Here is a 26,255-nt window from a genome sequence, read left to right as displayed (position 1 = left end):
AGCATTTATGCCTTTTCATATTAACATTTTAACAGCTCTTCCTCTCAAAAGCACTACCTTGATGTTGGTAAGAACCTTGTTCTCCTCATCCCCACTTGACACAAACTCTCAAGAGCCTCAAGTGTACCTTAACTGCTGATCTGCTTGCACAAGTTTAACGGCCGTTTCCCGAGCCCTTCGCTCCAGCTCCTTCGCCTCAGTTTCAGTACGGGACAAATGCTGTTTGGCACGATTGTACTTTTGAATAGTTTCTTTAGTCTAGAGCAAAAATCAAAGGTTACTGAGACAATACATTCCCACCTTATGCTTTCCAATTCCACAACCTCCAGGTTTAAAGATGACCTCCTCCCGGCTTGAATATTCCACCTGAGCTTTCTCCCTCTCTATACCACAAAGTAGAACCTTTTCTCCTCTCTTGTCCAGAGCAGAAAAGCTTCCACCTCTTTGGCAAGGAGTGAAACATTTTCTTTTAGCACAAGTTATCCCACGATTTATTTTCCTATAGAAGCATTTTAAGAGGCTTCAGGTTATCCAAGTGAAAATAAACCGCTTACGCAAACAAAAATCCTCTGCTTAAAACAGTCTTAACACAACACACAAATCCTTCTGCACTTAAGAGTTACGGCTTTACTTACTTTCCCTCGGGTGCTCTCAAGTTCCACCTCAGCTTCTGAAAGCAGCCTGTCTGCCTCTCGGAGCTCAGCTCGTCGTTTCAGAAGAGTCTTCTCTATACATTCAACTTCATCTGCAATGCCTTCATGACGTTTAAGAGACTTTTCTAACTCCCATTCTGCAACAAGGTTGTCAGTGTACCCTTCAATGAAGTCCCTAAAAGGTCAGGAAGAAAGACAGGGAATTAAAATACAACATGCCAGAGGCCCAGAGCCTCTTGAAGTTCTAGTCCGTTTACGTTAACTGTAAATGAGTCAAAACTGACTTTTATTGGAAAAAAAAAGTGGAGGTATTTCCACATGCTTACTTTAAGCACATTCTAGTGCAACATCCTTACTTGCGTTTGTTATGTTTTTGAGCCGCTCTTCGTAGCTCTGCTATTTCATGTTCCAGCTCTTCTCTTTCACGCAGAAGTTCTTCAACGTTTTGATGCAGTTTTTCCACCTCTTTTTTGTATTTATGCTCAGCTGCCTCCGACCATTTATCTTTGTATTTCCGCGACTTTAAATAATACACAGTGTCTTCTAGCCTCAACACTTCACTCTCCTACATACAGGAAACAGAACGACTTCAATCAAGACTTATTTTCTACTTCAATCCTCCTGAGACACAGGAGCAGCTACAGCCAGCCAAGACCGGACTATCAGCACCGAAGGCAGAGCACTCGTATCACCAAGCTCCCTCAGGCCCAGAACCTTCCTAGCAGGGACCTTTAAAAACAAACCAAACCAACAAACTTCACTAATCTGTGAAAATGAGGTTTTTGTTTCTTGCATTTTTTTGAGAAAGCCTATGTTAAGGGCTGTTGCTAATCCGATCAGAAGCCAGTTGCCCATGGTGAGACCTGCAGGACGCCGCTCTTACCAAATCATGATGTTCAGGCACGTTGCAGTGAAGCACTCCGACAGGAATGAGCGGGACAGTGAAGTTTGGAGGAAGAGGGCCGTAAACAACCTGGGCTCCCGCAGGAGGTGGGCCATAGATAACAGATCCTGGAGCAACCGAACCTCCGCTTGCTGCTGCAGGAGGGGGGCCATAAACCACAGTTCCCTGAGGTACGGGGGCGCCATCTGGAAGGACTGTGTAAATAACTGTGCCAGGTGGCGGTACGAAGGGAGGGTCTTTGGGAACACGAGTTTCTTCATTTCCTTCACTATCTTCTTTCGCTCCATCTTTAAAAAAAAACATAATTTTTTTAATCACTTTTTCAGTAAAAGGGATTCTTCAAATGCACATTTTAAATTCTCCGTCACGTACAACAACGTAATAAACACTGCTTAAACTGAGTAATGAGTTTATAACCTCATTATATAGGTTATAATAATAATAACCTATATAATAATAAACATTTTATATTATATAATATAATAAACATTTATAATTCACTCATGCACATCAAAAAAATTCACTATGAGCCCTAAGCAAGTCCACCTTTAACATGTTCCTAAACATTCTGAGACCACGAGACTGACTTACCTTGACCAGAATTTGTTTTGTACAACCTGTTTCTGACTGGTGAATAAACCCAACATCCTCCCGGATTCGGCAAGTCTTCCTCCCCGCCCTGCCTGTCCTGCCCACACCCTCTCCTGGGTGGGGATGGGCCAGAACACCGTGAACAAACTCCAGAATCTTTTGTGCTGTGGGAAGCAGGAGTTGAAGCCTAAAGAAAAAAAAAACAAACCACAATATGAGCTAATCTAGAAATAACAAATCACATCAAAAATTATTTGTTGTAGATATTCTAAAGCACTGATTTCTCAAGAACAGGCTTTACAAACTCTGCTTTCTCTCACATCCAAGCATCACGCCACTTTAAAAGACAGCACTAAATACATTTTAACTATATTTCTCTTAAATTCAGACAAATGCTATTTTGCAAGAAATGCTTGTCTGTAACGTCCCCTTTTAACCTTTACCTAAACGAATTTACAGCACTGCATTTTGAATAGTTGTCTCCAAATTTTATGTGCAGTAGATTGCTCCACAGCAATAGGCTTTATCAAGGGACACTTGTCTGTGTTGTTTCAGTATTTCTATTATATGCCAGCCAGTATTTTTTTCTTGAGTTTCTCCCAGACCGAGGAAGTTTATAATGGCCTTTCCCACATCAAATGGCTTTCCACATAATATAATTTTTATTTCTGACCTGTGATGATGGCATGTAATACCAGTATCCCCTTCTTTTCAATGGATCTGCTATACTGGTGATGTAATCGTTCTGGTATGAAAGTGCATTTTTGAGTGCTGCAATTTCATCTTGTAAATTGTCGATTTCATCTTTGTTACCTGTAAATTAATCACAGTTTTATAGGCATATAAGGCAAACAATTAAGTGATAAATACTGCACTAGGCTTTTCCCTCATTATGATCCTGTTGCTCTGAAACAATACCAAAAAAAAAAAAAAAAAAAAAAAAAGAAAAGAATTGCCAGGGGAAACAAACGAAACGTTATTGTGTAGTGATGCAGATACACACTGACCCTTGCCAGTTTGTTGTTTTAAGACCATAGAAATACAAGTTCATATACAGGTAACTGCTGATCATTTTTCCTTATATAGAGATCTCTGACAGCGTTCTAGAGCAGTACAAAGTGACTGCATAGCCCAATTAGCGTTTTGTAAACAGTGTTGTTAACACACACTAATGAAAACTAACACGCTGCCATTCTGATTTTCAAACTGAGGAAAAACTTAACTAAATTTCCCAAGGTCACATTGCACATTAACTGGCAAAGCTAGCAAGCTAGAAGTACTTGGGCCACTGCTGGTCCTTAACCATGCATTTCCTCCGTTCTTCATTATCTGAAGAAGCAAACACTTCACATAACTGCACTTTGGCTTGCTGTTTGCTTCGTATTCGTAGATACAGAGAATCCACGAAGCACAGTGATTTAAGGACTCCATGATTCCTCTACAGGAATGGTACAGGAAGGTATCCTGAACAGTTTTTTTTCTCCTAGAATAAAATTCCAGAGCTCTGAACAGCTTCTCAGATCAAATAACGAGAAATATGGAGAAGAAAGTGGTCTTCTGCATCCATGCTGATCTGCAAGAAGTGGAGGGAAAAGAGAGATTACCTGTCCCCTTATCCAACAACCATCTTAAACGGTCAATTTCTGCCTTTTGTTGCTCCATAGCTTCGTTTAATTTATCAATTTCAAACTTCCGAGAGCTTGACGCAACAGTCTTCTCGCCGGCTTTCTCCATCTCATGCTGAAACTATTTAAAATGTAAGTTTAAATCAAAGCACTTGTTTAAATTAGATTGTGCTAGAACTTGTTCAACCGCGCCCATCCCTCCCTACAGAAACGCTCATTCAGCAAAACACAGGTACCACTTCGATGCAACAGAATTTGTCTTCCCATTCCTCGCACGACCGAGGCTTACAGTCGTAGCCATGTAAAGGCATTTAAGTGAACAGGTGATAGTTTTACTTAAAAGTCAGCTTCCCTAGCCAGTGAGGTTTTCATTTTGTTCCTTGGCAGACATCAGGGAAGGGAAAAACATTGTGACTTGGGAAAACAGCAGGGCAGACACCTCTAAATACGGCAGTTTCAGAAACTCACTGAACAAATATACCTAAGAATTTATCCTCCTCATATAATACAGAGCAAACATCACTGCAACCTACTTGTTCTTCCTTCTCCTTGAGGAGTTGTTGTAACAATTCTATTTCTGCTTCTGCTCTGGCAAGATCCCGGGCTGCACGAGCTGCCTCAGCACAGAACTCTTCGGCTTCCTCAATCTCCTAAAATTGACATTTTACTTTGAGCTTTAGTTTGCAAGAATACTTCACAGGCTTGCAGATGTCTCACACAGCTTTGTGAAAAGCTGACTAAGAAGAAGCATCAGCACTTGTCTGTTCTCCAGTTCCAGAAAACTGGCAACGTTTATGTAAAATAATGTTTCTCCTTTAACTTCACAGTATTTCTATACAGGAGATGTTAGTACGTAGCCAAAAATGGTTCCCAGTTTTAAAAGCTTGGAAGTACAAGAACAAACTTCCATGGCCCCTTTTGCTTTTCTCTTTTGTAACAACGTATTATCTATTGTTGGACTTTCAGTTAGTAAGAGATTAAACTTGCCTCTCCCTTAGCTTCTAACAGGCAGCAAGAATGCCTGTCAATACCCAAATTTACTCAGGCATTCATCTACTCTATTTCAAGATGAGACTCTGCTCAGAAAGAGCTCCTGTGCAGCTCGACAACTCAGAATAAAGCTCTGAAGCTGAATTTAAAAGACAACACCAGGACTGCTCCCATTAGGATGGCATTAGAAAGCACTGCTTCTATACAGGCAATTAATTACCAATGTTGATTTACCTCAGCTCGCTCCTGATTAATTCGGAGAACAGTCCCATGAAGAGCCTTTAGCTGATTTTTAGCGAAGGAGAGCTCTGTGGCTGCCAGTTTATCGGAAGTGATGACCGCTCTCTTTAAGTCCTTCAGTTCTTTATCTAGGCTGACAAATTGCATTTGTGCCCTGGCATCTTCTAGTTTCTTCTGAAACCAGGAAAACAATAGGTTTTGTAAGTTTTAAGGAAAAAGCACAAGGGAAGAAAGGCTTTGTGTTGGTATGACTTTTTCCCCCGCACATACCCGATTTTGTGTTGTATGCATAGAAGTAATACACAAAAAAAACCACCCAAAGCAAGAACAGCCAATAAAATTTAAGGAAAACAAAGATGTTATATTTAACCTCTCTGTTCCTTCCTGTATTTGATCTACCTTAGAAACCAAAGTAATTCATAAGTTTTGAGAGCACACACAGTGCATGGACTTGTCCTTACTCATTCTTACCCTTTTCTCTAAATCTTCCAGTTGAGCAAGAATAGTCTCTTTCTCTTCATCCGCCTCTTGGAGCTGTTGATCAGCAAGGCCCTGAATTTCTTCCATGCTCTTTATTTTTTCATGTAAATGTTGATTTTCATTCTCTAATTGATGGACCTTGTTCTTATTCTGCCTGTTTTCAGCTTTAAGCTATAAGTGAAATGAATGAGAATGAGTAGCCAGAAATAGATTATTTTTTTTTTTCAACCAAAAGCAACCCTGTTTTAATGATTTAAAGAAACAACTTCTTGGGAAGTGTAGTTACCAGCATATTTTGTACCAGAAGATGAACAGAAAACAACTGCTTTGCCACTGTAACTATTACATTTTAAGAGTGCCCAAGTTATTTGGCTATGGTATGTATGGTTACTGGCTATATTCTTCCACCTATAATTAAACACTTTTTTTGCCTCAGAGTTATATCACAGAGTCCAAATTCTAATTCACCAAATAAGCAGGCAAAAAACATGAGGACTATTAACAAAAAAGATAAAAATTCGGACTCCACTGTTACATGAACATCAAAAAGCGGGTCTCTCCTTGTTTTCGTTCAGCTAAAATTCCTTGTGGAAGTCTCAATGCGCATTAAACCCTCCTCCTCCAAGCAACATTTTTTGCAAGCTCAATATAATAAAAGGCAACAAAAGGTTGCAAAGGAGCATGTGTCCTGTCAAATATTCACTTCAGCACATATCAAAAGAAAGCAAGAATGACTGGTGTGCTTCACTACTTTAACCAGAATTTCACAGTACACACAGCACAGAACTGGTCAATTATTTGTTTTCCCTCCTCAGAAGCTTTTGCCTGCTTCAACAGTTTCATTATCATGAAAATTATTACATGACATACGTCGGTGCACAACAGGAAAATCAAAACTCTGATAATGGGTAGTATTCCTATCTAATCACAAGTAACAGCATCCTGCTCTGATGGAAGTTGTCAACAAGAAATGTATTCAGTATGTCTACCTTCAGTAAAGTTATACTCTTCTGAGAGATGGAGGGCAGCAAAGCTACATCTGTAGTCAAACTTGATCCTTCAGCTGCAAGTTACATTTTTTAGGCTAAGCTGAAATAGTCTTACTCTTGCTTTTGTGGTTTTGATACGTGCCTGTCTATATTTCTCCTGTACTTCTTCCAGTTTTTCCTGCTGGGATATCATTTCTTCCTGCAATTGTCTCTGTCTAGCCCATGCTTTCTCTTTTTCCCTCTGAGCATCAGCAAGGATGTCATTACATTCTTTCTGCAGATTTGCAAGGCTTTTCCCTAAAACATCAGCTGAATTCTGACATCTGAAAGAGAAACAATCCAGGTTCCAAGACAGAAAAATAGTGATTTTTAAATTGTGATACCAGATACTGAAATAATGAAGCCTAAGACAACAGTACAAGTTTAAGACATCCAGTGTAAAAGAATTCAGGTGCAGCACTGAACACATGGCACGGCACAGACAGACCTCCGCCCTGGCTCTGTTTATACCATTCTGTCTTTGTGGCTGGGGACAAAGGGGGCTGGAAAGTCTGCCCCGTCCCTTACAACGAAACCCGAGAGAACTGCCTATTTCCTTCAGTAATGTCATTACCGAGCTCAGGTGATGTTCCCTTCACCACCGGGCGCTGAAGTTCGTGTTTGAACTGCCCCAAGTTGCACTCAGTAGGATACAGCACAGGTACCTTGTTACTGTCTCATGTACCTGCCACTTTCACAGGCACAAAGCTAACACTGTTTGTACTTTCATTTTACTCACTTAATCTCTCCAACTCCTGTCTGAAGCTTTTGCTTGAGTTCATTTATACGAGCTGAGACTTCCTCAGGATGAATTAAGTTACCAACCGCATGGTTTAGCTGATTCTGAAGATCTTTAAGCTGTTGTTTCAGGAGGTTATTGTCTCCCTAAAACCAGAAAACAGATAATAAAAATCCCCCACACACACAACCATAAGCAAACACACACAAACAATAAAAGCTAGAATTTTTAATACCTAGATCTGGTTGGGGGGGTTTGTTGCTGTTGCTGGGTTTGGGGGGGTGGGGTGGGGGGGTTTTTCTGTTTTTTAAATGAAGACTCCAAACATTTTTTTCAGCCTGAACCAGTATCAGCAACAAAATAAGAACACCCCAAACAATCTTTGCCTTTCAGCTTCCTTTATGTTGAAAAGTATTTACATGCCAGTTCAAGAATTACCTCATCCTTTCCCTAAACTAATAAATTTACATAAACAAAGCCCAGTGACATACAGAAGCCTGTCACACTGTCTATCCATAACAGAGGACAGAACAATTGCAGACACTGTCCCAGACACTGGACCAAGGAGTCACACTTGTCCTGGCCCCAGCGGTCTTGAACTCTTCTCCGCACACTGGCAAGCTTCAGCCAAAACAATAGTGCTAATGCCTGGTGAGGGTCCTTTATAAGCTCCTCCTGAAGCGGTCAGGCAGCTGGACTAGATGTTCGTTGCAGATCCCTTCCAAATGAACCATTCTACTCTATTCTGGTGGTCATTGTATGCTCCGAGGAGTATGTGAGATGGGAAAAAGGGATCTGATGGATACAGAGGACTGAACCCATCCTTCCCACAATGACGGAAACTGCTATAACCACCCAGCACTTTAAAAAAAATAAAAATCTAAACCAGACAGATAAAAGATTTTAACTTTCTTGTCCAGGGACCCCACACCAAAGCCAGAAAAAGTCATAAATACTACTGAACTTCAAAACAAGATTCATACAGAATCCTTTAAAATTCTTATCGCTTTCTCCTTAGGGGAGTGGGGAAAAATTCTGTGTATCGAGTAACTTTTAAAAAGCAACAAATTAACTTCACCTGCAATTGTTTGAACTGAGAAAGGAGCTTATAATTTTGTTGTTCCTTCTCTTCTGCTAGTTGTGCTTTGGTCAGGGCATTCTCTAATGCTTGCCTTTCTTTTTCAAGTTCAGCTTGCAGGGCTGACAGTTCCATCTACAGACACAAAAATCCCTTCAGATTAATATCCCCAACTCCCAACCCCCACCTGTCACCCAGATACACAACAGATGTATTTCTTAAAACAACCTGAAAATACCTCCTAAAAAAACCCAACAGAACAACCCCAATCATCCCAAATCAACTCATCACCATATATACATAACAGGTGTATTTCCTAAAACATTATCATCATCAGGACTTGTGCTGTAAATCCTAATCTAGACCTATCGTGAGCATGTCCGACCCACCAGGTAACTCACAGATTTACACTTTATCAGTGTTCTACAGAGAGCTTTCGAGTTTCTCCTGAAACATCAAAACTAAAAGACTTGGAATGGCTGGGGACAGAACACCACCCTTTACTGGTTTGCATTCTGCCTGCAGCTGGAATATGTCTTGCAAAAAAACTCCACCACGTTGATTTCTGAATGAATGGCAATGGTAGTTGTTATTAGTAGTTATTGTACATTATCATCATGCACGAATCCAAATGAGAATCTCCAACAGCAAGACAAAATGGGACTGCACACATTAAAGCATACATCGTTCTTCCCCCACAGAAAGCTACCACTTTATAATACAATACAAAATTTTTAAAAAAGTATTTGCTATAGCACTCCATTTCTACTACAAAGAGTAAAGGCAAACTTTGTCTTTCACCTGCTACTTTAGTGTCATTTCTTTGATGCAAGCATGGTTATCTCTTCCATGCAGATTATTATTTTCCCTTTAAATACGGTGAATATTCTCTATAGGGTCCCCAAATGATCTGTACCCTGCTTCAGTGCAGTTATAAATCCTAGCAAACTGACACCACCTCCCATTTCGGGGCATACCTAAACCAACAATTATGTGCAAGCCCACATTGGAGATGTCGGATGGAGGAAAGTTTGGTCACCCCTCGTCCCAGGGTCGATCGGCAGCACAAGAGCTCTGTTCCTACCTGGCTAAGTTGCTTCAGTCTTTCCAATTCTTCTTTTTGCTGATTGGCTTCAGCGTCTCTGTCTCTCAGCTGGGCTTCCAGTTCGGCCTCATAGGCGCTGATGTCCCTTTGTGCATCTCTGAGCGACTCATTTAGTTCTCGCTGCTCTCGGAGTGCACCTTCTAGCACTGTAATTTCCTGGAATTTTACATTTGTTTTAGAAATATACACACAGGAGAGCCAGGATTTCTTAGAGTACCTTGCCTCTCTTCCTCTGGAACTCACCGTCAATGTGACAGCAGATAGATCAAAACAGACCCGAACCCTATCACTAACTGTTAAAGCTACCTGGCACTACTACATACAAAGGTCAGGTCAGCAATGCTACTGTGACAGGCTGCACAAAAATCTACACTCAAATTAAGAAGGTGTAGCTTAAAGTGATACACATTTGTCCCTGCTATTAAGGTTTCCACAAAACTTATCAGGCTACTAAGACAGCTCTCTAGGTCATCGGCTGATAGGGCAGACGCAAGGTAATAACACACACGTCCTCGGCTGGTGTCCAGACAGTTTTCACTAATGCAATTCCCTATGATATCAACTGCAAATCCACTTTTAGTAGTGTCTGAAAAGTAAAGCCTGCATTTCTGAGACATCTTCCATAAAGTACAGATTTACTGTGTGTCTCTTGCAACTGGTTTTAAAGGCCAAATTCTGTTCTTAATGTGCGTGGGAACATCTAATTGAAGTTACCATATCAAAAGATTATTTTACCCAAGAAACTGCACTTTGCTATTCCCATAACATAGTAGTAAGCCTTACTTTTCTCATATTTTCTGCATCCATGGCAACTATTTCCAGGTTGTTTCTTTCCTCCTCTATATCTGCCAATCTTTGTAGCAAAGATTCTTTATCCTTCTGCAACTCCTTACATTCATCATTGGCCCGTTTTGCCTGACACTTAACACTTTCCAGGTATTCCTGTAATCCAGTGATAATACTTTCTAAATCCCTTTTCAGTGCTTCATTTGTTGCTATCTGACCTGCAGAAAAGCAGAACAAATTTAAGATAGTTAAGAAACCACACTTATGTACAAAACAAACAAAACTGCCTTTCCTAATCTTCTTTGAGATGTTCACCTATTGGAATACACAGTAACAACAAGTAACTAGAACTCAGCCAGAAAACGACTCGGCTGTGTTTTACAGGCTAGGAGTTCCCCTGTTTCCATATGACCTGACCACTGGAAGAGTTAAAAAGAAACTGCAGTTCTTTGTGCATTCCTGCCCCCAATCTAAGATAACATTCGCTACCTTTACACCTAAATCAATTTTGTTTCTGTTTTTCTATTCATATTCTTTTCTGGAGTATTTACTTTCACATAGACTAGGTGTATAGTAAGCATAAACATAAATGTAGCTCATTGACTTTAAGTTTCCAAAACTTACCCCCCACTTTAAGAAAAAAACAAACCAACCAACCAAAAAACCCCACTGTAAACTACCTTCCTCAACCATATACAGGGGAGTTGAACATTAACTAAAGACAAATTTACCTAAAGTCTCCTTTTAGACCAGTTAAGGATAGTTTTTCAACCTTTTCCTACACATTCAGTATTTCATTTAAGCAAAGATAAACACAACTGAATCCTCAACTCAATTGTCACATTATCCTAAATCCAAGAAATACTGTAAGGCAAAAAGAAAACTTTACCATCAGTGAGCTGTTGCTCCAAGTCCTTGATTTCCTCAGTTTCCTTCGCAATCCTAGAGAGCATTTCATCCAGGCGACTCTCAAGCTGTTTGTAATGTTTGTTCATCACATCAAACTGCTGTTCTTTACTCACTTTTTGAGCTTTCATGTGAGCCTGTAAATTAACAGTTGGAAAGGTAAAGTGGGACAACATCAATATAGACTTAAAAAGTCAAATCAGTATTTGAGCTCAGTTCTGCAGTGCCTTACTACCAGCAGTAAAAGCCACAAGTGCAGGAATTGTTGTGGTGCTTGGTTGTTTTTTTCTTTCCTCATTACTGCCCCACAAAGAATCCCAGATAGACAAGCAATCTGCGTGACTAACAGCATTGTTAGCAATCTCTCCCTTGCCCAGGCACGCTGAATAAGGCCTGCATTTATAAATTATTACTCATGGCTACTACTTTTCTTCCTGCCTTTACTTTTTGTTATACCATTTCTTCTTTCAGTCAAGAACAAACATGATTTCTACAGAAGCTTTCATCCTGTCATCCTGCATTGCCTTCACAGCATCTGATGCTTTAGAACATGTCAGGTCACCACCTTAAGGAAAAGACTCTGAACAACCAGCAAGTCAAGCCAACTTTATAGCCAAGATTTACTTAAAGCAGAATATTTATTTATTTTTAAATATTTCTGGGAAATACACCGTTACCTGCAGCTCACAGACTTTGGTCAGGACTTCAGGCATTTGTTATGAATTTAGCTGAATCATCTAAATTCACAACAAATGCCTGAAGTCCTGACCAAAGTCTGTGAGCTGCAGGTACAGTTTCAGCTGTATACAAAACTTGGTTATCAACAAACATAGTGCTCTCTTTCTCTGGTATGAAATTAATCAAGCGTCTCAAATGGCAGAAAACTTGGAAAAATAGAGAATTCTACTGTGATGATAAACTGCACCGTTTTCTTACTACTCAGAAAGCAAAATCCAGCTAGCAGTAGAAACTTTAAACACAAGTTCTCAGAAAAATCACTTCTGAAGTTGCTTCTGTGACAAAAGTAACGGTTAGAACCAGCTTCCCGCGCTTCTCGGTAAGTTTTAAACCGGAAGTTATTTTTAACATTCACGTTAGTACAATTCAACTCATCACCTTGTTAAAGACAAACTGCCGTCTGGCTTTCCCAAATGAAATTTCCACAAGTAAAACCCAAGCAGAGGCGCTGCTGCTGCTGAGTCACTTGACTGCAGCTGCCGAGAGTCCCGGCGAGAGCGCCGGTGACAAAACCCAACACTTACAGCTTTGCCTTTGTCTTTTCTTCCGGCGGGACCGTTTGCAAAACGCCCCACCCCCGATCTAGAAGTCATTGGACTAAAGAACCGAGCTCTTCAGCACAGAAAGCAGTTGGGGAGGGGGGGGGGTGTCTCCCGTCGTCTCGGAAGGCGGCTGTGGCCGCAGCAGCCCCGGAGGGGGCAGGGCCGGGGCTCCCCGGGCGATGGCCCCGGCCGATGGCCCCGGCCGGCGCTTCCTGGGCCGCGGCTCGGAGCGAGGGCGGCCCCGGGAAGGGCCGGGCGGCGCCGGCGGGGGCTGGCGGGGAGCCCGGCAGGCACACGGCCCTGCTGCTCCTCCGCCGCTGCCAGGAAAAAAATTAAAAAAAAAAAAAAAAAAAAAGGCATTTTTTAAAAGTGTTTGCAGGCCTCGGGTGAAAACAGGTCGCAAGCACAGTCTTTGCATGCTTAAAAGCGCCGAGCCGGCCTGAAAAGCTCTCATTTAAAGACACAAGCTTTTTAAAAGCGCTATTAAAAAAGTAATTTCGTTTGGTTTAAAATGTCTATAAATATTTGCTGTATCTGAACACAGTCAACTCGGAAATAAAGAATTTGCTTCCCTGGAGGTCAAAAAAGGAGATGCTCAAGCGAGAGCTTCCCGGCACATCCCGCTTCGCCCCAACCCCATAACACAGGACCTCCAAGGCCTTGTTGAATCTATCAGTATTGACAGGACTACGGGACAGCAGAGAAAGAGCATTAGTCTCTACCAAAAAGGCAGTACGAATCTTCTTTTCTACCAAAAAGGCAGTACGAATCTTTTCAGAATTAGGACTATCTATTGAAAACGGATTCTAGTTTTAGGATGCCCGACTACTGCGTAAAGCCAAAGCTGCCGCCGCCTTTGGCTGCCCACAGCTCATGGGCTGGCACACCGATATGAGCTGTCCCCACTTCGGCCAGGTCAGCTCGCCTGCTACTCCAGTTTTTCTACACCCACCTCTTGCAAACAGACCTTTGTGCCAACACAAGAGCTCTGACAAAGCAGGACCTCAGCTATAGGCCTGCAGCAGTTACACAGGACTTTTAAAAATCTTTAAGGCCAGATTCTACAAAAAGATGCATTAAGGGTTTCTTACACAGGAATTGTCTCCAAGGCTCTGCATACGGCATGTTCTGGCAAACCATAAAGACCTGGTTCCTAACGTGCTGTACAGCAACTGCACTGAAAATTAGTTGCCCAATTACCAGAGTTGGGATTTTGTTTGGGTTTTTTGGTTTGGGTTTTCTTTAAATATTTTTTTTTTAATTGTGAGTTGTATGTTTTTCAAATAATAACAGCTAACGAAACTGATAAATAGCAAAAGAATATATATATTTCATGAAACAGGCACAACTGAATGGTAATCTGTTAGAGCAGCCTTTACTACATTTTTCAGTACATGAAGATACGCAGTACATGAAAATTTAAGATTTCAGCTTTACTTACATGTCTTGGATCTTCAGGATTTACAGATGCAAGCGAACTCTGCAGGTCTTCAAGCTCCTTCTGCTTTTTCCCTATTTCTCTTTTCTGTTTCTCCATTTGTTTTTCCAGTTCCAAAGCCTCCTTGTGCAGCTGATGCAGGATTTGTATCTTTTCACTCAATTGCTGTTCAAGACCTTCCCTGTTGGCCTGTGAGACCTGGAGATCATTAGGAGAGTGGGTAAAACAGTTTAATTGGGAATACAAGAACATTTTTAAAAGTTAAATCAGACTGCTAGTTTAGCCTAAGAGGTTGCCTAAAAATGATCCATTCATGGGTTTGAATCGTCTTTATCTTCTTCAGATTAACAAAACCTCAGGATTTTCTCAAAAAGAGAAAATAGACAGACAGTCTGCTTATGGCAACTAGAAGTTTCATGGTGTTAGTCTACCGTACCAGGATACACCAGAACCCTTGTTTTGACCATCATTCTAAAGTGTTTGTTTTCAAACAAGATTTCAAAAGTCTCTTATATAATTCCTTCCTGCAGTCTTAAAAAGACTACCTGGGATGTCTCTTTCTCCCCTCCCACAGCTATGACTTCTTAAGTTAAAATAGGGAAGATCCTGGTCACTGATTTTAAATCAAGTTTAAAGACTAAAGATAGCAAGAAATCACGATAGTTGTTGAAGAAACGGAAGATTCAATTTTAGTTTAATGCTTATAAATGTTTTAAAATTAATTCTTGCTGCCAATTATGTAGCTACATTGTTTATTATTAGCTGCACAACTGAACCTACACAGTAACAGTCCTTCCTGAAAAGGCCTTTTACGATAAGTCAGAACATACCCAATCCCTACAATTATATTGAGAGGTTCAGGTGAAACTTCCTTTCTCGTGAACACGTATGTCATGTCACCAGCACTGCTTATGATGGTGTCCCATCACTCTGTTACTTTCTGCTCTATGAAGCCTTTAAGGAGCTACGAGCTTATGGTCACTGGAACTGGGCAGAAATGATAAAATTCAAATCCGAGTCTCCTGCTGCATAACGCAGTGAGCCCTGACTGTCCCCTACTGCAGTACTCAAAGCTGTACTGATGTTCTTCCAAAGCCTTCCGGGGAAAGTTAACAATCAGCAGCAGCATCCCATGGAACACGTTTAGATGCAATTAATTGTACTACGACTCTGACAGCTTATTTATAAACAAGCTATCTAAAACCTCTAAGTTTTCTTATGCATGACAAATGGATTTACAGATGTACAGTGACCCCTTTAAAAACAGAATGGGGAGAAAAACAGTTATATTTTCTACATCAACATTGCTTTGAATGCTTTCCCTTGCTATCCACGTAGCAACTTCTTTGCATACTTTTTTCTGAGCCAGCGCATCCTCCAGTTGTTGCAGTTCCCCTGTTACTTTCAAAACTTGTTGCTCTGCATTTTCTATTGCACTTTGCAGTTCTTCTAATCTCCTTTGTGCTGCAGACAAAAAAAACCCAAAACACATCACCACACTCACAAACCCACAAAATACATTAGAATATTCTGTGTAACATCGACACGCATGTTTTCTGTTGGCACATTAATCACAATGCATTTTCTTAAAACAATGATAATCAAAGTTGATACATTTTGAGAAGCCAGAATGTATGTCTAAAGTTTTTTTAACAAGCCCTATACAATAAAATTAATGCATCACATATGAAACTTCCCTAGCATTCTCTTTTCAATAACACTTAATCCTTTCATCCTGAGTTATGTCTAAATACTAGCAAAAAGAAATGTTAACAGTTTTGACCCAAAACGCATTAAGTACAGTGTTGAGAAGTCACAGCACTGACAGCCTTTGACACACTACTTATAGCTATTCTTATATCAAATACACACCAAGCATTTAATCAGTGGAATAAACTACATTATGACACATATTTTATTTTTTAGTTGATAAAAATTAAGATTTTACCTGAATTAATCTTTTTTTCTTTACCCTCTAGTAGTTCATCTAGAGCTTGGAGCTGTAATTTCAGCTGGGGTTTCCTACCGAAGTCATCTTCATCTAGTTGCATCTTACCAATCTCCACCTGCTGAGCTTTGTTAGCAATGTAGCCTTCTCTTATAAACATATTTCTTTTATACCTGGCCTTACCAATGTAGGGGCTTTCACCAGGTACATTATCAAGTTCGACGTCCTGAAATGTACGAATCAATATGTCTTTATGTCTACCTCAGAAGGATGTCTGCAGTTTGTACATTTAATTCTCTTAACAAGCATATAAAGGAAAAGCAATTTGAAGTTAGAATAATTAGAAGAAAGCAGACTACCTTTAACTTGTTTGGCCTTGAACATGGTTGTTATTTTATAATGGAATTAAAAACAAATAAACCCAACTGGGGTAGGATCAGTTTGTTGCAAATGGGTAATTCAAGTGGATATTTAACTAGAGGAATTTTTCTTAGTACCTTACACTTAAGGGTAACAGATTATACTTAGTCCATTACATTGTTGCACTTAAACGTAAACTTAAAAAATCATGCAGAGTTAATAACTACTGATCTTTACATTTCTTGTGCAGACTCCTTTCAGTCAGGCATCTCTACCATTTTTTTTGCAAGTATGACAGAGGTTAGCTCTACTAGGAGAAAAAAAACAACAGAAAAAGGACAGAAATTCTAATATTCTAAAAAAAATTTAACTCCAGACCATTCTGGCTTGTGGAATTTCTCCAAGTGAAAGGGACTCCGAAATCAAGCTAGAAGAAAAGACTGTCATTTGTTTGGCTAATAATAGGAATGAAATGTTTGTTCACTGACTCTGCTTAGCTAAAACATATGTGTATAGGTATGTATTCTAATATCCAACACACGTCACTCAGACTCAGTTTAATTCAAATCTTATAAAAATTTCATTTTAAAATCATAAGTTACATTTCATAACTAAAACCTCTTAATAAAGCACTATTTATTACACTTACAGAGAAACTATCAAGTTTTCTATTTTCCAAGATGAAAAGCAAGAGAAACAGCAATGAAAAGATCCATTATTTTAAAATTATTACCTCTGATGGAAAATAATTTAACGGCTCAAATTTTGCATCAATCTTATAAAACGCCAGTTCCTGCTCCAGCTCATACTGCTTCTGGCAAGCTCGGGTCAGCTCCACTGTCTTCTGCTTTAACTGATAAACCAGTACACAAAGTGAAGTGCGTTCATTCGAGCGTCATCATGATCACATGCATCTCAGTTCAGTAGAGAGCAAGGCAAAGACATTAACTTTGAAACAGAGCTCACATCAGAAAAAGTTAAGGTGGTGTTTTTTGGATCAAGAATTATCACAAAGTGCAACTTTATTACAAGGTACAATATGACAACTAAGAGCAGACAAGAACCCCACAATTAATAGAACACAAATGATCACATGAAAGGCCTTTTAAGTTTACATCCAAAAGTTTGAAAATAAACTCGTCACTAACTTAGGATAAAAAATAATTTGGGTACAATCCTTTAGCAAAACCTATGCCAAATAATGAGTGTATGTACTGCTACTAACGAGCAGTGAGAACTGTTAACACTCATTGTCTGTAGAAGAAATAAAATATCTCAATTTCAAGTATATAGAGCCTATGCATTCCATTTTAGCTTAACATTGTGCTAGTTTGGTTTTGAGGTGGTTTGGGTTTTTTGTTTTTAAATAAAGGTCCATCATGTGACTTCTTTTTAAATCAACTTTTCACACTGAATACCTGAGGGAGAACATGCAGCAAAACTCCAACAGACAGTGGAAAGCAGGACTAACAGAGGAAAAGAAATAGAACAGACTGGAATAAAGGAAAGGCTTAAAGAAAGATTTTTTAAACCAGTATGTCAAGCAAAAATTAACTGTGTTTCAGAGAAAATTTAAAAAAAAAAAAAACACCACCAAAATCAAGAAAAATTGTATCCAAAACCCACAGTGAATACACAGCATCACTGAAACACTTCATACAAAATGTTCCTACTTCAATAAACATGCAAATAAATCCTAGAAATAAAAGAAACCATGCAACCCAGGAGCACAGTGGGGCTACCTTTAGTGAGGAATAAAGGCTCTGCGGAAAGGGAACTGTGACAAACCAACACACCAGCTAAAGGAAGAAAGAAGCAAGCGAAGTTTGTCATCCAAAGGATAAGAGTGGTTAAGTTGCAAAATATACGCTGCTAAATCTCACTATACTGAAAGCTACATTTCAAAAACAGGCTGCTGGTTAGTGTGTGTGTTCCCAGATGAAACAGCTACAGAGAGATTCTGGAGGATAAAGTTTTAGACAAGTAAGACCAAAGCCATACATTAAGTTCCCATCAGGTCATTCACAACCAAGCACTCTCAAGTCAGTAGGACTTTTCTTGCATTTTAGAGCTACCAATGAAAGATACTTGTCGAAGCTAGGATTTTAGGAGGATGTCAATAAAGTACAAGTAAACTAATGGATATTACCCAAAATAATAACCAAGGTGTATCACTGACATACAACTTGTATGCACACCGTGTTTTTGTAAAAGCATTTAATCTTCTCCCTTATTGCAGCAGCACTTTAAAGTCCAAACAACACTGGAGACTCAGTACATCAGCAGTTTAGCAGCTAGAGGACACTTAACCTTTCATCAACTGACAGAATTTTAAACAAACAAGTTACTAGAGACAAACAAATAAGTTACTATGAACTATAAATTACAAGAGCGATACTGATTGCTGGCTCAATATACTTACTTTTTCCACAGAAAGAATATTGAAGAACTGGTCAAGGACTAATCTAAAAGTTGAAGTGCCTAAACTTTGCGTTTCTTAATTTTAAACATAAATCTCCAGCCCTTTGAACTCTCACATTGACAACTCTATTTCTGATAACAAAACTATTCCAAATATTTACTTAGTGCAAGTGATTATCTTACCAATTCATTTTTGGTGTCCAGGTACCCTTGTAGGTCTTCATAGCTTTGTTTCTGTTGCAATGTCTTTTCTTTTAATGATTTATTGACCTCATCTTGATGACGAAGCTGCTCAAGCATTTTGCACTGGTTAAGTTTAAGGTTCTCCACCTCCTTTACCGTGTTCTCCAACTCTTTTTCTAACTTTTCTATCTCTTCTGAAAAACAAAGTAACAAAAACATTCAAATAGAAAATCTTTTCCATCTAAACTTCAAGTTGGTGTCATTCACTATAGTTCTAACGTATCACTATTACCTAAATTAAACCTCTCCAGAGCTTCCTGCCTGTCACGATTGGTCACAGGCTGTCCGTCCAAGTTCTCCAGCGCTCGCAAGTGGAATACGGTGTACAAGCGGTAGTGAGGCAGACTTACCACGGGATTACCAGCAAGGAATAAAGAAGTCAGATCTTGTAGAGGCTTTAGTTTAGCTATATCATGGAGCTAAATCAACGATAAATGGAACAATGATTAAACATCCTTCCAAGAACAATTAAACTCCCATTACTGAACTTCTGATTGTATAGAACGTCTTATGTTAGGTCCATCTCAAAGGATCTATTTTAACGTTTATGCTAAAGCAGAATCTCTAAAAACCTACCAAAAGACACAGTATTACGACTAAAGTAACTGCCTAAAATCAAATTGTTTCTTCTATGAAAAAAGATGACTGCAAAGAAGGCAAATTTCATCATGCTTGACCTTGGAAATTTCAAGATAACAAGGCCTATGGATATACATAAACTTCCATTCCCCCAGACTTGGAAGAAAAGGGAGCTTTTATCATGACTAGTACTCAAAGCAAGCTGGCTCATCTCTGCTCCCAAGTAGCATGACTCCTCCAGGAATTGCATTAAGTGATCTCTACCCTTTTGTAGCTGCAAAATGTGGAAATTAGCCTGGACCACAGAAGTAAATCTAGTCATGTCCTAAATACAAAATATAAGCAAACAGATTATTTACAGGTCTCCAAAACCGTATCATTAACTTATCGTAAGGGACACCACCAACAACATGCAAAAGTCTTCACATTTTCACCAAGTTTTTCCTGAGTTTCCAGAAAGTTGCGCTTTTCTGAACAACATAATGTAGGTTCATGCTTTGAATACCTGGGACAAAAGGAGAGGCTTTCCTGATAAACAACTTCACTAGGCTCACAACAGCTGTATTTCACAACAGACTTTGTGGAAAGACACTCAGAGTAAGTCAATCAACGCAAATATACCAGTTCACAAAAAGATTCTGAACAATTATTGTGCCTAACTGTAATCACTTACTGACGATACTTTATTCTGTTTCAAATTAAGGATGCGCAGGGATCTCAGTTTCTTCCCTACCCACACAGGAATATGCTCAATCTCATTCCCTGCAAGGTTCAGCTTTTGTAGATTCTGCATATGTTCTATACCTTCAATTTTACTGAAAATAAGAAGAAAAATGCAACTTATCAGGAACCGTAGCACATTTACAGTGTAACTGAGGCATTATGGATAAACTACAGCAAAATCTGTCTCAAATAACTATCATCCCAGAGATAAGCAAAATCAGTTGTTTACTGCCATGGACTCAATTCAAATTACATTATTACACCATCTTACTTCCAAGTACTACATTAAGACAAGGAAAAAAAAAAAATCACAGCAAGACTTTCTTGCTCTCTGTGGCAAAACCTTTTCTTTTACATATCTTCATTTTAGTATTAAAATTATTTAATGAGTGGTAATTTCATTTTAATATATAATTTATTTTTTTTTTTCTCCTGAGAACGTTATAGGACACAGATGAAACAAAATAAAGATGTTTTGGGTTTTTTTTTACCATACAAAGGAAGGATAATCTCTGAACTGGAAGCATTCAGAATGACATTTTTTGGTATTTTCCTTAAAACACTAAATAGCTAATGAGGAAAACATGCTAGGTTTTAGATAAATGCCCAAGTATACTAAAGATATAAGTATTGTAGCAAAGTACAGTAGAACGTGCTCTTGTGACCGTCCTACTTTTTTAGTATACACCAAGTGTACATAACTGAAGTCTGAAACCACACAGCAGTAGATAAAAGCTACTCGGACCTTTTCAGTTCTGTTGAGAGGAAGTTGTGTGAATGCCGCATGTAGAAACACTAGTGTCTTGCTCACTTCCTATTGTTAACTTCCCTGCTGAAACTGCAGCTTGTCTGCTGCAGTCAGTCTTGTGTAAAGACTGTAATTCACCAACAGAAAAATTAAAGGAAACAATCCTGTCATTGCGTGCACCATTACCCTTCAACATTTTTATAGGACTCGGACAAGATACCAGACTCTCAAAACAGGGACAGTGAAAAAGCAACTTAGTGAGTTTATGGCCTGACTGACGAAGCCCATTCAGCTTCTTCCACCCAAAGAAAACTCGTTGTATTACCTGTGATAATATGCAGTAAAAATTTAATTACGTTTTGAATGCATTTAATTGGGTTATGGTACACTCTTCATTATGATATCTAGAAACTTGCATTTCTGGCTTTGTTCCCTAGAAAAACAAGTTTAACTGCAGCCACGGTATGCTACCAGCACCTTCCAGAACGATTTATCCTTGTAATACCTTGTGCTTTTTAAGAAGATCTCACCAAAGCCTGTTAGTCTTGATATACAACTGATGGGAAATTCACCTTCACTGCTCACACCTGTGAGAGAACTCCCTTGAACTACAAGAGGATGTAGCTTCATTTTGTCTGGGCTTACCAAACCGTTAGTGTTTCTGCTTACCTGATTTTGTTGCAAGACAAATTGAGCTCACGCAACTTCATCAGTTTATCCAACTTCTCAATCTTCTCTATTTGGTTGTTACTAAGATTTAGTGTCTCTAGTTTAGAGCACTTTTCCAAATTTTCTATGTACTAAAGAACAGAAAATTAATCCCTTAGCGCTGCAGCTTGGGTTTGTTTTTTTTTTTTTTAAGAGAAAGGCAAAGTTCTATTCTTAGCAACTCCCTATATGTTAAAAAATACAAATTATTCTAACATTTTATTAGTCACAGTTTCACTGCTGCACTCTAAAACCCTGCTTTAGGTACAGTCTTCTATAGCGTTGGAAGAGGAAAACTAGAATTTATATTTACAGTGGACCAGTCTCATCTACACAAAAGGGAACTTGCCATTAAAAAAAAGAAAATAAAAACCCAAACCAGCCCAATCCAAAAGCTAAAAAATTACACAAATGGACGGCATTCTAAACTTCATTCTGAGCAAAAATTTTTTCTTTTACACAATCCTCCACTGACAGTTGTTTGATCTTTTTTTTCTTTTTAGCAGAAGCTGTTTGTAGAACTAGGCTAACAGAATTAGGATATAGCTGTTTACACCCACTTAAAATTAGACCTTTACTAAAAAATAAATCAAAATTAATTTTTAACTTTAATTACCAGGTGTTTTCAGTAACTTACCTTAAATTTCTTGTCCCCATCCTTTGGGGAAGAAAGATTCAATGAGCTTATCCATGCCAAATTTTCTTGTTTTGACAGCCCTTTTATAAGGGGTTCGGTAATGTACCTAACTCCTGGACTAATACCATTTTCATCTGAAATAAAGAAAGAGAAACTACCTTCGGTAATGAAAGAATTGGTGATTTTTATATTAGTTTTTAGTTCACACTGAATACTGGAGAGAACATTGAAAATTATCCCCCCTCGGGGATGAGAAGAAACAGCACAGCAGAAGCATTCAGAGGAAGTGACATGTTAGAGCGAGCGGGTACAGCCTTTTGAAAAAGGCACAGTGTGCATCTCCCTTTGCCAGTCTTCCCCCCGGCACAGGACATAAGCAGCGAAAGCCTCATTATTCTAAACAGCTTTCATTACTGTAATTTCCACATTTGAGTACCAAAAGAGGAAAGCAAATTTTTCAGGGTTCTTCCCAACAGAACCTACATCTTTAATCATACAGTTCACAGAACAGTGGCTTTTTATGCTTTTAGGATGTGCTTTTATACCAGCAGTTATTTATACAATACCTTTATGAAACGTACACTGGAAAGCAGCGTCTACATTTTCTGCTGTAACATCAAGTTGTTGGTGTCTCCGCTCCATGCTTTTGCAAGCAGATGGAGATGTCTGTTGGCTAAGAGGAGAGGGCAATCTGGTACTTGAACTGACAGGAGACACTGGACTAGGCGTCCGAGAAGCTGACATCTGTGTTCTTCTACATAATGCTTTTCTTACGGAGCCTTTCTTCATTGCCAAGAATGCAGAATATCATGTGACCAATACCTGGAAGAACAGAAATAAACATCAGTCTGTACATGAATCTTAATGGCGTGCATGCCAACAAAGGTGCTGCAGAAGCATGTGGTTTAAGGATGTTAGGTGCTTCTTGTCTCCGTATCCATGTGCTTGACACAATTTATCACTTCAGATGAGACAGTTTGGGACACCACAGAGGTGATACTTGAAAAATTGTCTTTTTAGCGTAAGAAAGTAGTTCCAACAAGGATATGTTGCCAAAACACCACATCCAAGCCAATTTTCCAATGGGTGACAGCTTCCAGTTTTCACGGGCTAGCACACATCAGAGGAATGATGTTTACTTACACCGTTCCACAACAAACACATTAGGAAATGGCTGAACCGCTTTCTGTTTTGCGACTCATCTTGGTAACTGTCCTGCAATTAATGGTTTACACAAAATCTGTCAGGTCTGGAGAAACTCTCAACTCATAGTTGGCAGAGGACAGAAAGAGAGGACTCGGATCCCAACTGTTTTCTATCAAAGCTAGAAATCACCCACTTTGGAGCTAGAAAAGCAAATACAAGCAAGAAAAGGCAACAGAGAAAAAAAAAAATTATTAAAATCAGTCTAGCACTGGCAGTCCTTCAGTGTTCCCCTTTCTGCAAATAAGTTATTCCGTGTCTGCCTGGGAAATTCCAGAGAATGTTAACAGAAACTTCCCCCCATGACAAATGTATTTCCCTAGGGGTAAGGGTAGAAAGAGTCATGTACGCATTCTGTGTGTCAAAGCCCTCGTAGCAACCATCTTCAAAGGACAGCTCTATACTAAAACCTAGCCCCAGTAATCAAGAAGCACATTTTAAGGTATTATTTAAGATAGAAATGTATGCTTTTGAGGGAAGTTTGAGCTATATGAGTGATTACATTGTGTCTTGAGATTTTCTTCATTAAAATGGATTTTTTTTCCCCTGAATCTTCAAAAAGAAAGAAGGAAAGAGCCACTCTTCAATACTTGGAGGCACAACTCATTCAGGGCCAGGGAAGTGAGACTGGAAGGGGCAGGAGAGGGAGGAAGATGACGGTGAGCTAGTGAAAAGCTACTCTGAGGAGTTTCTTCGTGTTTTAAGGAGAGCAATTAGCCATTTTAATGCGTTTTCTTGAGAACGGATCGTGCTTTTGCAATGAAAACCACAAGAAAAATCGCGTTAGAACAGGCGGGGAAGGGGGGAGCGTTGAGCCGACCTGGCCGCGGAGGTGACCCCTGGGCGTACCCCGCGCCCCGGCGGGGAGCAGACGGGCCCCCGGTACCGCCAGCTCCCGCCGCCACCTCCCCGGTTAACGCACCCAGCCGGGCCCCGGCCTCTCCCCGCCCTCCCGCCGCGGCCGGCCCGCACCTGCCTGGATGGCGACCACCCAGCGCGGAGCCGGCTGAGCCCCGGGCGGAGCTCCCCTCCACCGGGCCGCGCTGCGGGGCCGCGCCGCGCCCTCAGCCCGCTGTGAGGCGGCGGGGGAGCGGCGATGCTCGCCGAAGGGGGATCCCGGTTCCCGCCGAGGGCGGTTCCCCTCAGGCCTCCCCTTTGATTACCTGCGTTGACATGGTAACGCCGTTTCACCGCTCGCCGCCGGGGCAGTGGCGGGCAGGGCGGCCTCCGGACCACCCCAAGTGAAGGCACTGGCTCTCAACACACCTCTCTCCCGCCTCTCTTCTTCCGCCGAGCGATCGTCGTCTCCACCAACCGCCAGGCCCGAGGTGCTGCGGCTCCTTTAAGAGCCCGGCGTGAGGAGCTGACCCGACGCCATTTTGTCTGATTGTTGGCCGCCGGCGGGTGAGGGGAGTCGAGGGAGGGGCGGGGCAGACCCTCGCGAAGCCACGCCCCTCCCCAGCGCAGCTTTCCCGCCGGTGGCGGCCCTTGCGGCGCATGCGCTGCTTTTCCCGCCGCCAGTGGCGCTGTACCTCAGGGCTGGGCAGCAGGAGCGGCGGCCCTCAGCTGTGGGAGGGTCGGTTCTGAGAGGTTTAGTTCTGGTTAAAGCCTCAGTCGCTGTATGAAGAGCAAAGCCTGCTCTGGTGATGGCGGGCTTTTGTTGTTGTTTTTTTTCTTTTTTGTGGGTGTCTGTGCTTGGTATCTGTACGTATGTATGACGTGTACTCTGGAATGTTGTGTGTGGTATGGGAAATATGTGCTACATACTGCATGTGATGGTGATAAGCTCCATGCAGTAGGCCTAAACTGCCACTGTTTCCACAGAGGTGTTTAAATAAATCTCATGTAATGGTTTTGGGCTCTGTACACCTGGGTGTGAGATGTGGGGTTGAAAAATCTGTAGGCTGGATCTGAAAAAGAGTGTAGGGACAAGGCATAATTGGGTTTTAAAAAGCTTTGTTTTGGAATAGTGTTAGACTTTCAAAAGTGCTTTCCAATGTTCTTCGCTGTTTGCTCCTTATGTTCACATATCACCTGCTTAAACTTAGCTGTGATTTCTCATTGGTATTTAGTAATATGTATTTGGGTCATATTTTTTGATAATATTAAGCACTGTACATTTGATAAGATTTTATTCTATGTATTCTTGCTTCCATTGTAGTTTATTACATCTGTTGAGAAGCCCAAGCTGGCTGCCTTGTAATTTAGTTTTATATTGATCAGGAATAGTTTAGTAAATGTCTTTCCCGTAAAGGTTGGCTGCAGTATTTGTTCAAACTTCAGAAGTCTTGCACAACTTCAGTTTAACGTTACATAAACTTATTTGTTGAGGTCCTATGCTTAGATATCGGGCACGCAGAGGTTTTGTCACCAACTTTTTTTTGCAAATCCTGTTTAAAATAGTACATGTTAGAGATGTATTGTGCCCTCGTGTTTTCATATCGCAGTTTCATTTGTAATGGAAGTACTCAGTCAGTTGGCAGCATCAGGAATACAAATGGCTAATAGAAACTTGCAAGTGAAGAGTTATTTTAAAACAAAAAAAAATTGAAACTTCTAGTTTAAACGTATCAGTGAATTATGTTTGATATAATTCAAATGCTTTATTTCCTTCAGATGCAAATTTAAAATCACTTTGATTTAAATAAAAATTGTTTTCTGAAGGACAAACTTAATCTTGTTTGTTTGTTTGTTTCTTGGATTGTTTTTTTTTGGTTTTTTGTGGGTTTTTTTGCTACCTCTGAAAATTATTTTTTAATGCAGGTATCCTACAGAGAGAAAGTTAGGACTGACACAGGATTGTTCTGGACATACTCAAAAATTGAAATCCTGAATTTAAAAA

General features: G+C 40.1%; 1 protein-coding gene across 1 annotated transcript in view; it reads right to left on the bottom strand.

The window, feature by feature from the left end:
* CNTRL (centriolin) overlaps positions 1-22,999 on the bottom strand; it is a 33,729-nt gene extending 10,730 nt beyond the window's left edge. Inside the window, exons 1-26 of the mRNA XM_086475908.1 lie at positions 22,777-22,999; positions 22,211-22,344; positions 21,535-21,665; positions 20,068-20,209; positions 19,048-19,234; positions 18,756-18,949; positions 16,885-17,004; positions 15,792-16,017; positions 15,198-15,307; positions 13,847-14,041; positions 11,109-11,262; positions 10,217-10,437; positions 9,413-9,589; positions 8,329-8,463; positions 7,251-7,396; positions 6,615-6,795; positions 5,475-5,654; positions 4,998-5,177; positions 4,307-4,423; positions 3,753-3,894; positions 2,822-2,961; positions 2,149-2,335; positions 1,537-1,844; positions 1,010-1,218; positions 636-828; positions 128-258 (exon numbers count right to left, since the gene is read on the bottom strand). Of these exons, the coding sequence (XP_086332034.1) occupies positions 128-258; positions 636-828; positions 1,010-1,218; positions 1,537-1,844; positions 2,149-2,335; positions 2,822-2,961; positions 3,753-3,894; positions 4,307-4,423; positions 4,998-5,177; positions 5,475-5,654; positions 6,615-6,795; positions 7,251-7,396; positions 8,329-8,463; positions 9,413-9,589; positions 10,217-10,437; positions 11,109-11,262; positions 13,847-14,041; positions 15,198-15,307; positions 15,792-16,017; positions 16,885-17,004; positions 18,756-18,949; positions 19,048-19,234; positions 20,068-20,209; positions 21,535-21,665; positions 22,211-22,344; positions 22,777-22,999 (4,463 nt within the window). The remainder of the gene's footprint in view (positions 1-127; positions 259-635; positions 829-1,009; positions 1,219-1,536; positions 1,845-2,148; positions 2,336-2,821; positions 2,962-3,752; positions 3,895-4,306; positions 4,424-4,997; positions 5,178-5,474; positions 5,655-6,614; positions 6,796-7,250; positions 7,397-8,328; positions 8,464-9,412; positions 9,590-10,216; positions 10,438-11,108; positions 11,263-13,846; positions 14,042-15,197; positions 15,308-15,791; positions 16,018-16,884; positions 17,005-18,755; positions 18,950-19,047; positions 19,235-20,067; positions 20,210-21,534; positions 21,666-22,210; positions 22,345-22,776) is intronic.
* Positions 23,000-26,255: the final 3,256 nt, after the last annotated feature.

This window comes from Leptosomus discolor, chromosome 19, assembly GCF_034619465.1.
Source record: "Leptosomus discolor isolate bLepDis1 chromosome 19, bLepDis1.hap2, whole genome shotgun sequence".
NCBI lineage: Eukaryota > Metazoa > Chordata > Aves > Leptosomiformes > Leptosomidae > Leptosomus > Leptosomus discolor.
The sequence above is the reverse complement of the archived record's forward strand: the minus strand, read 5'-3'. Positions and strand labels throughout refer to the sequence as shown.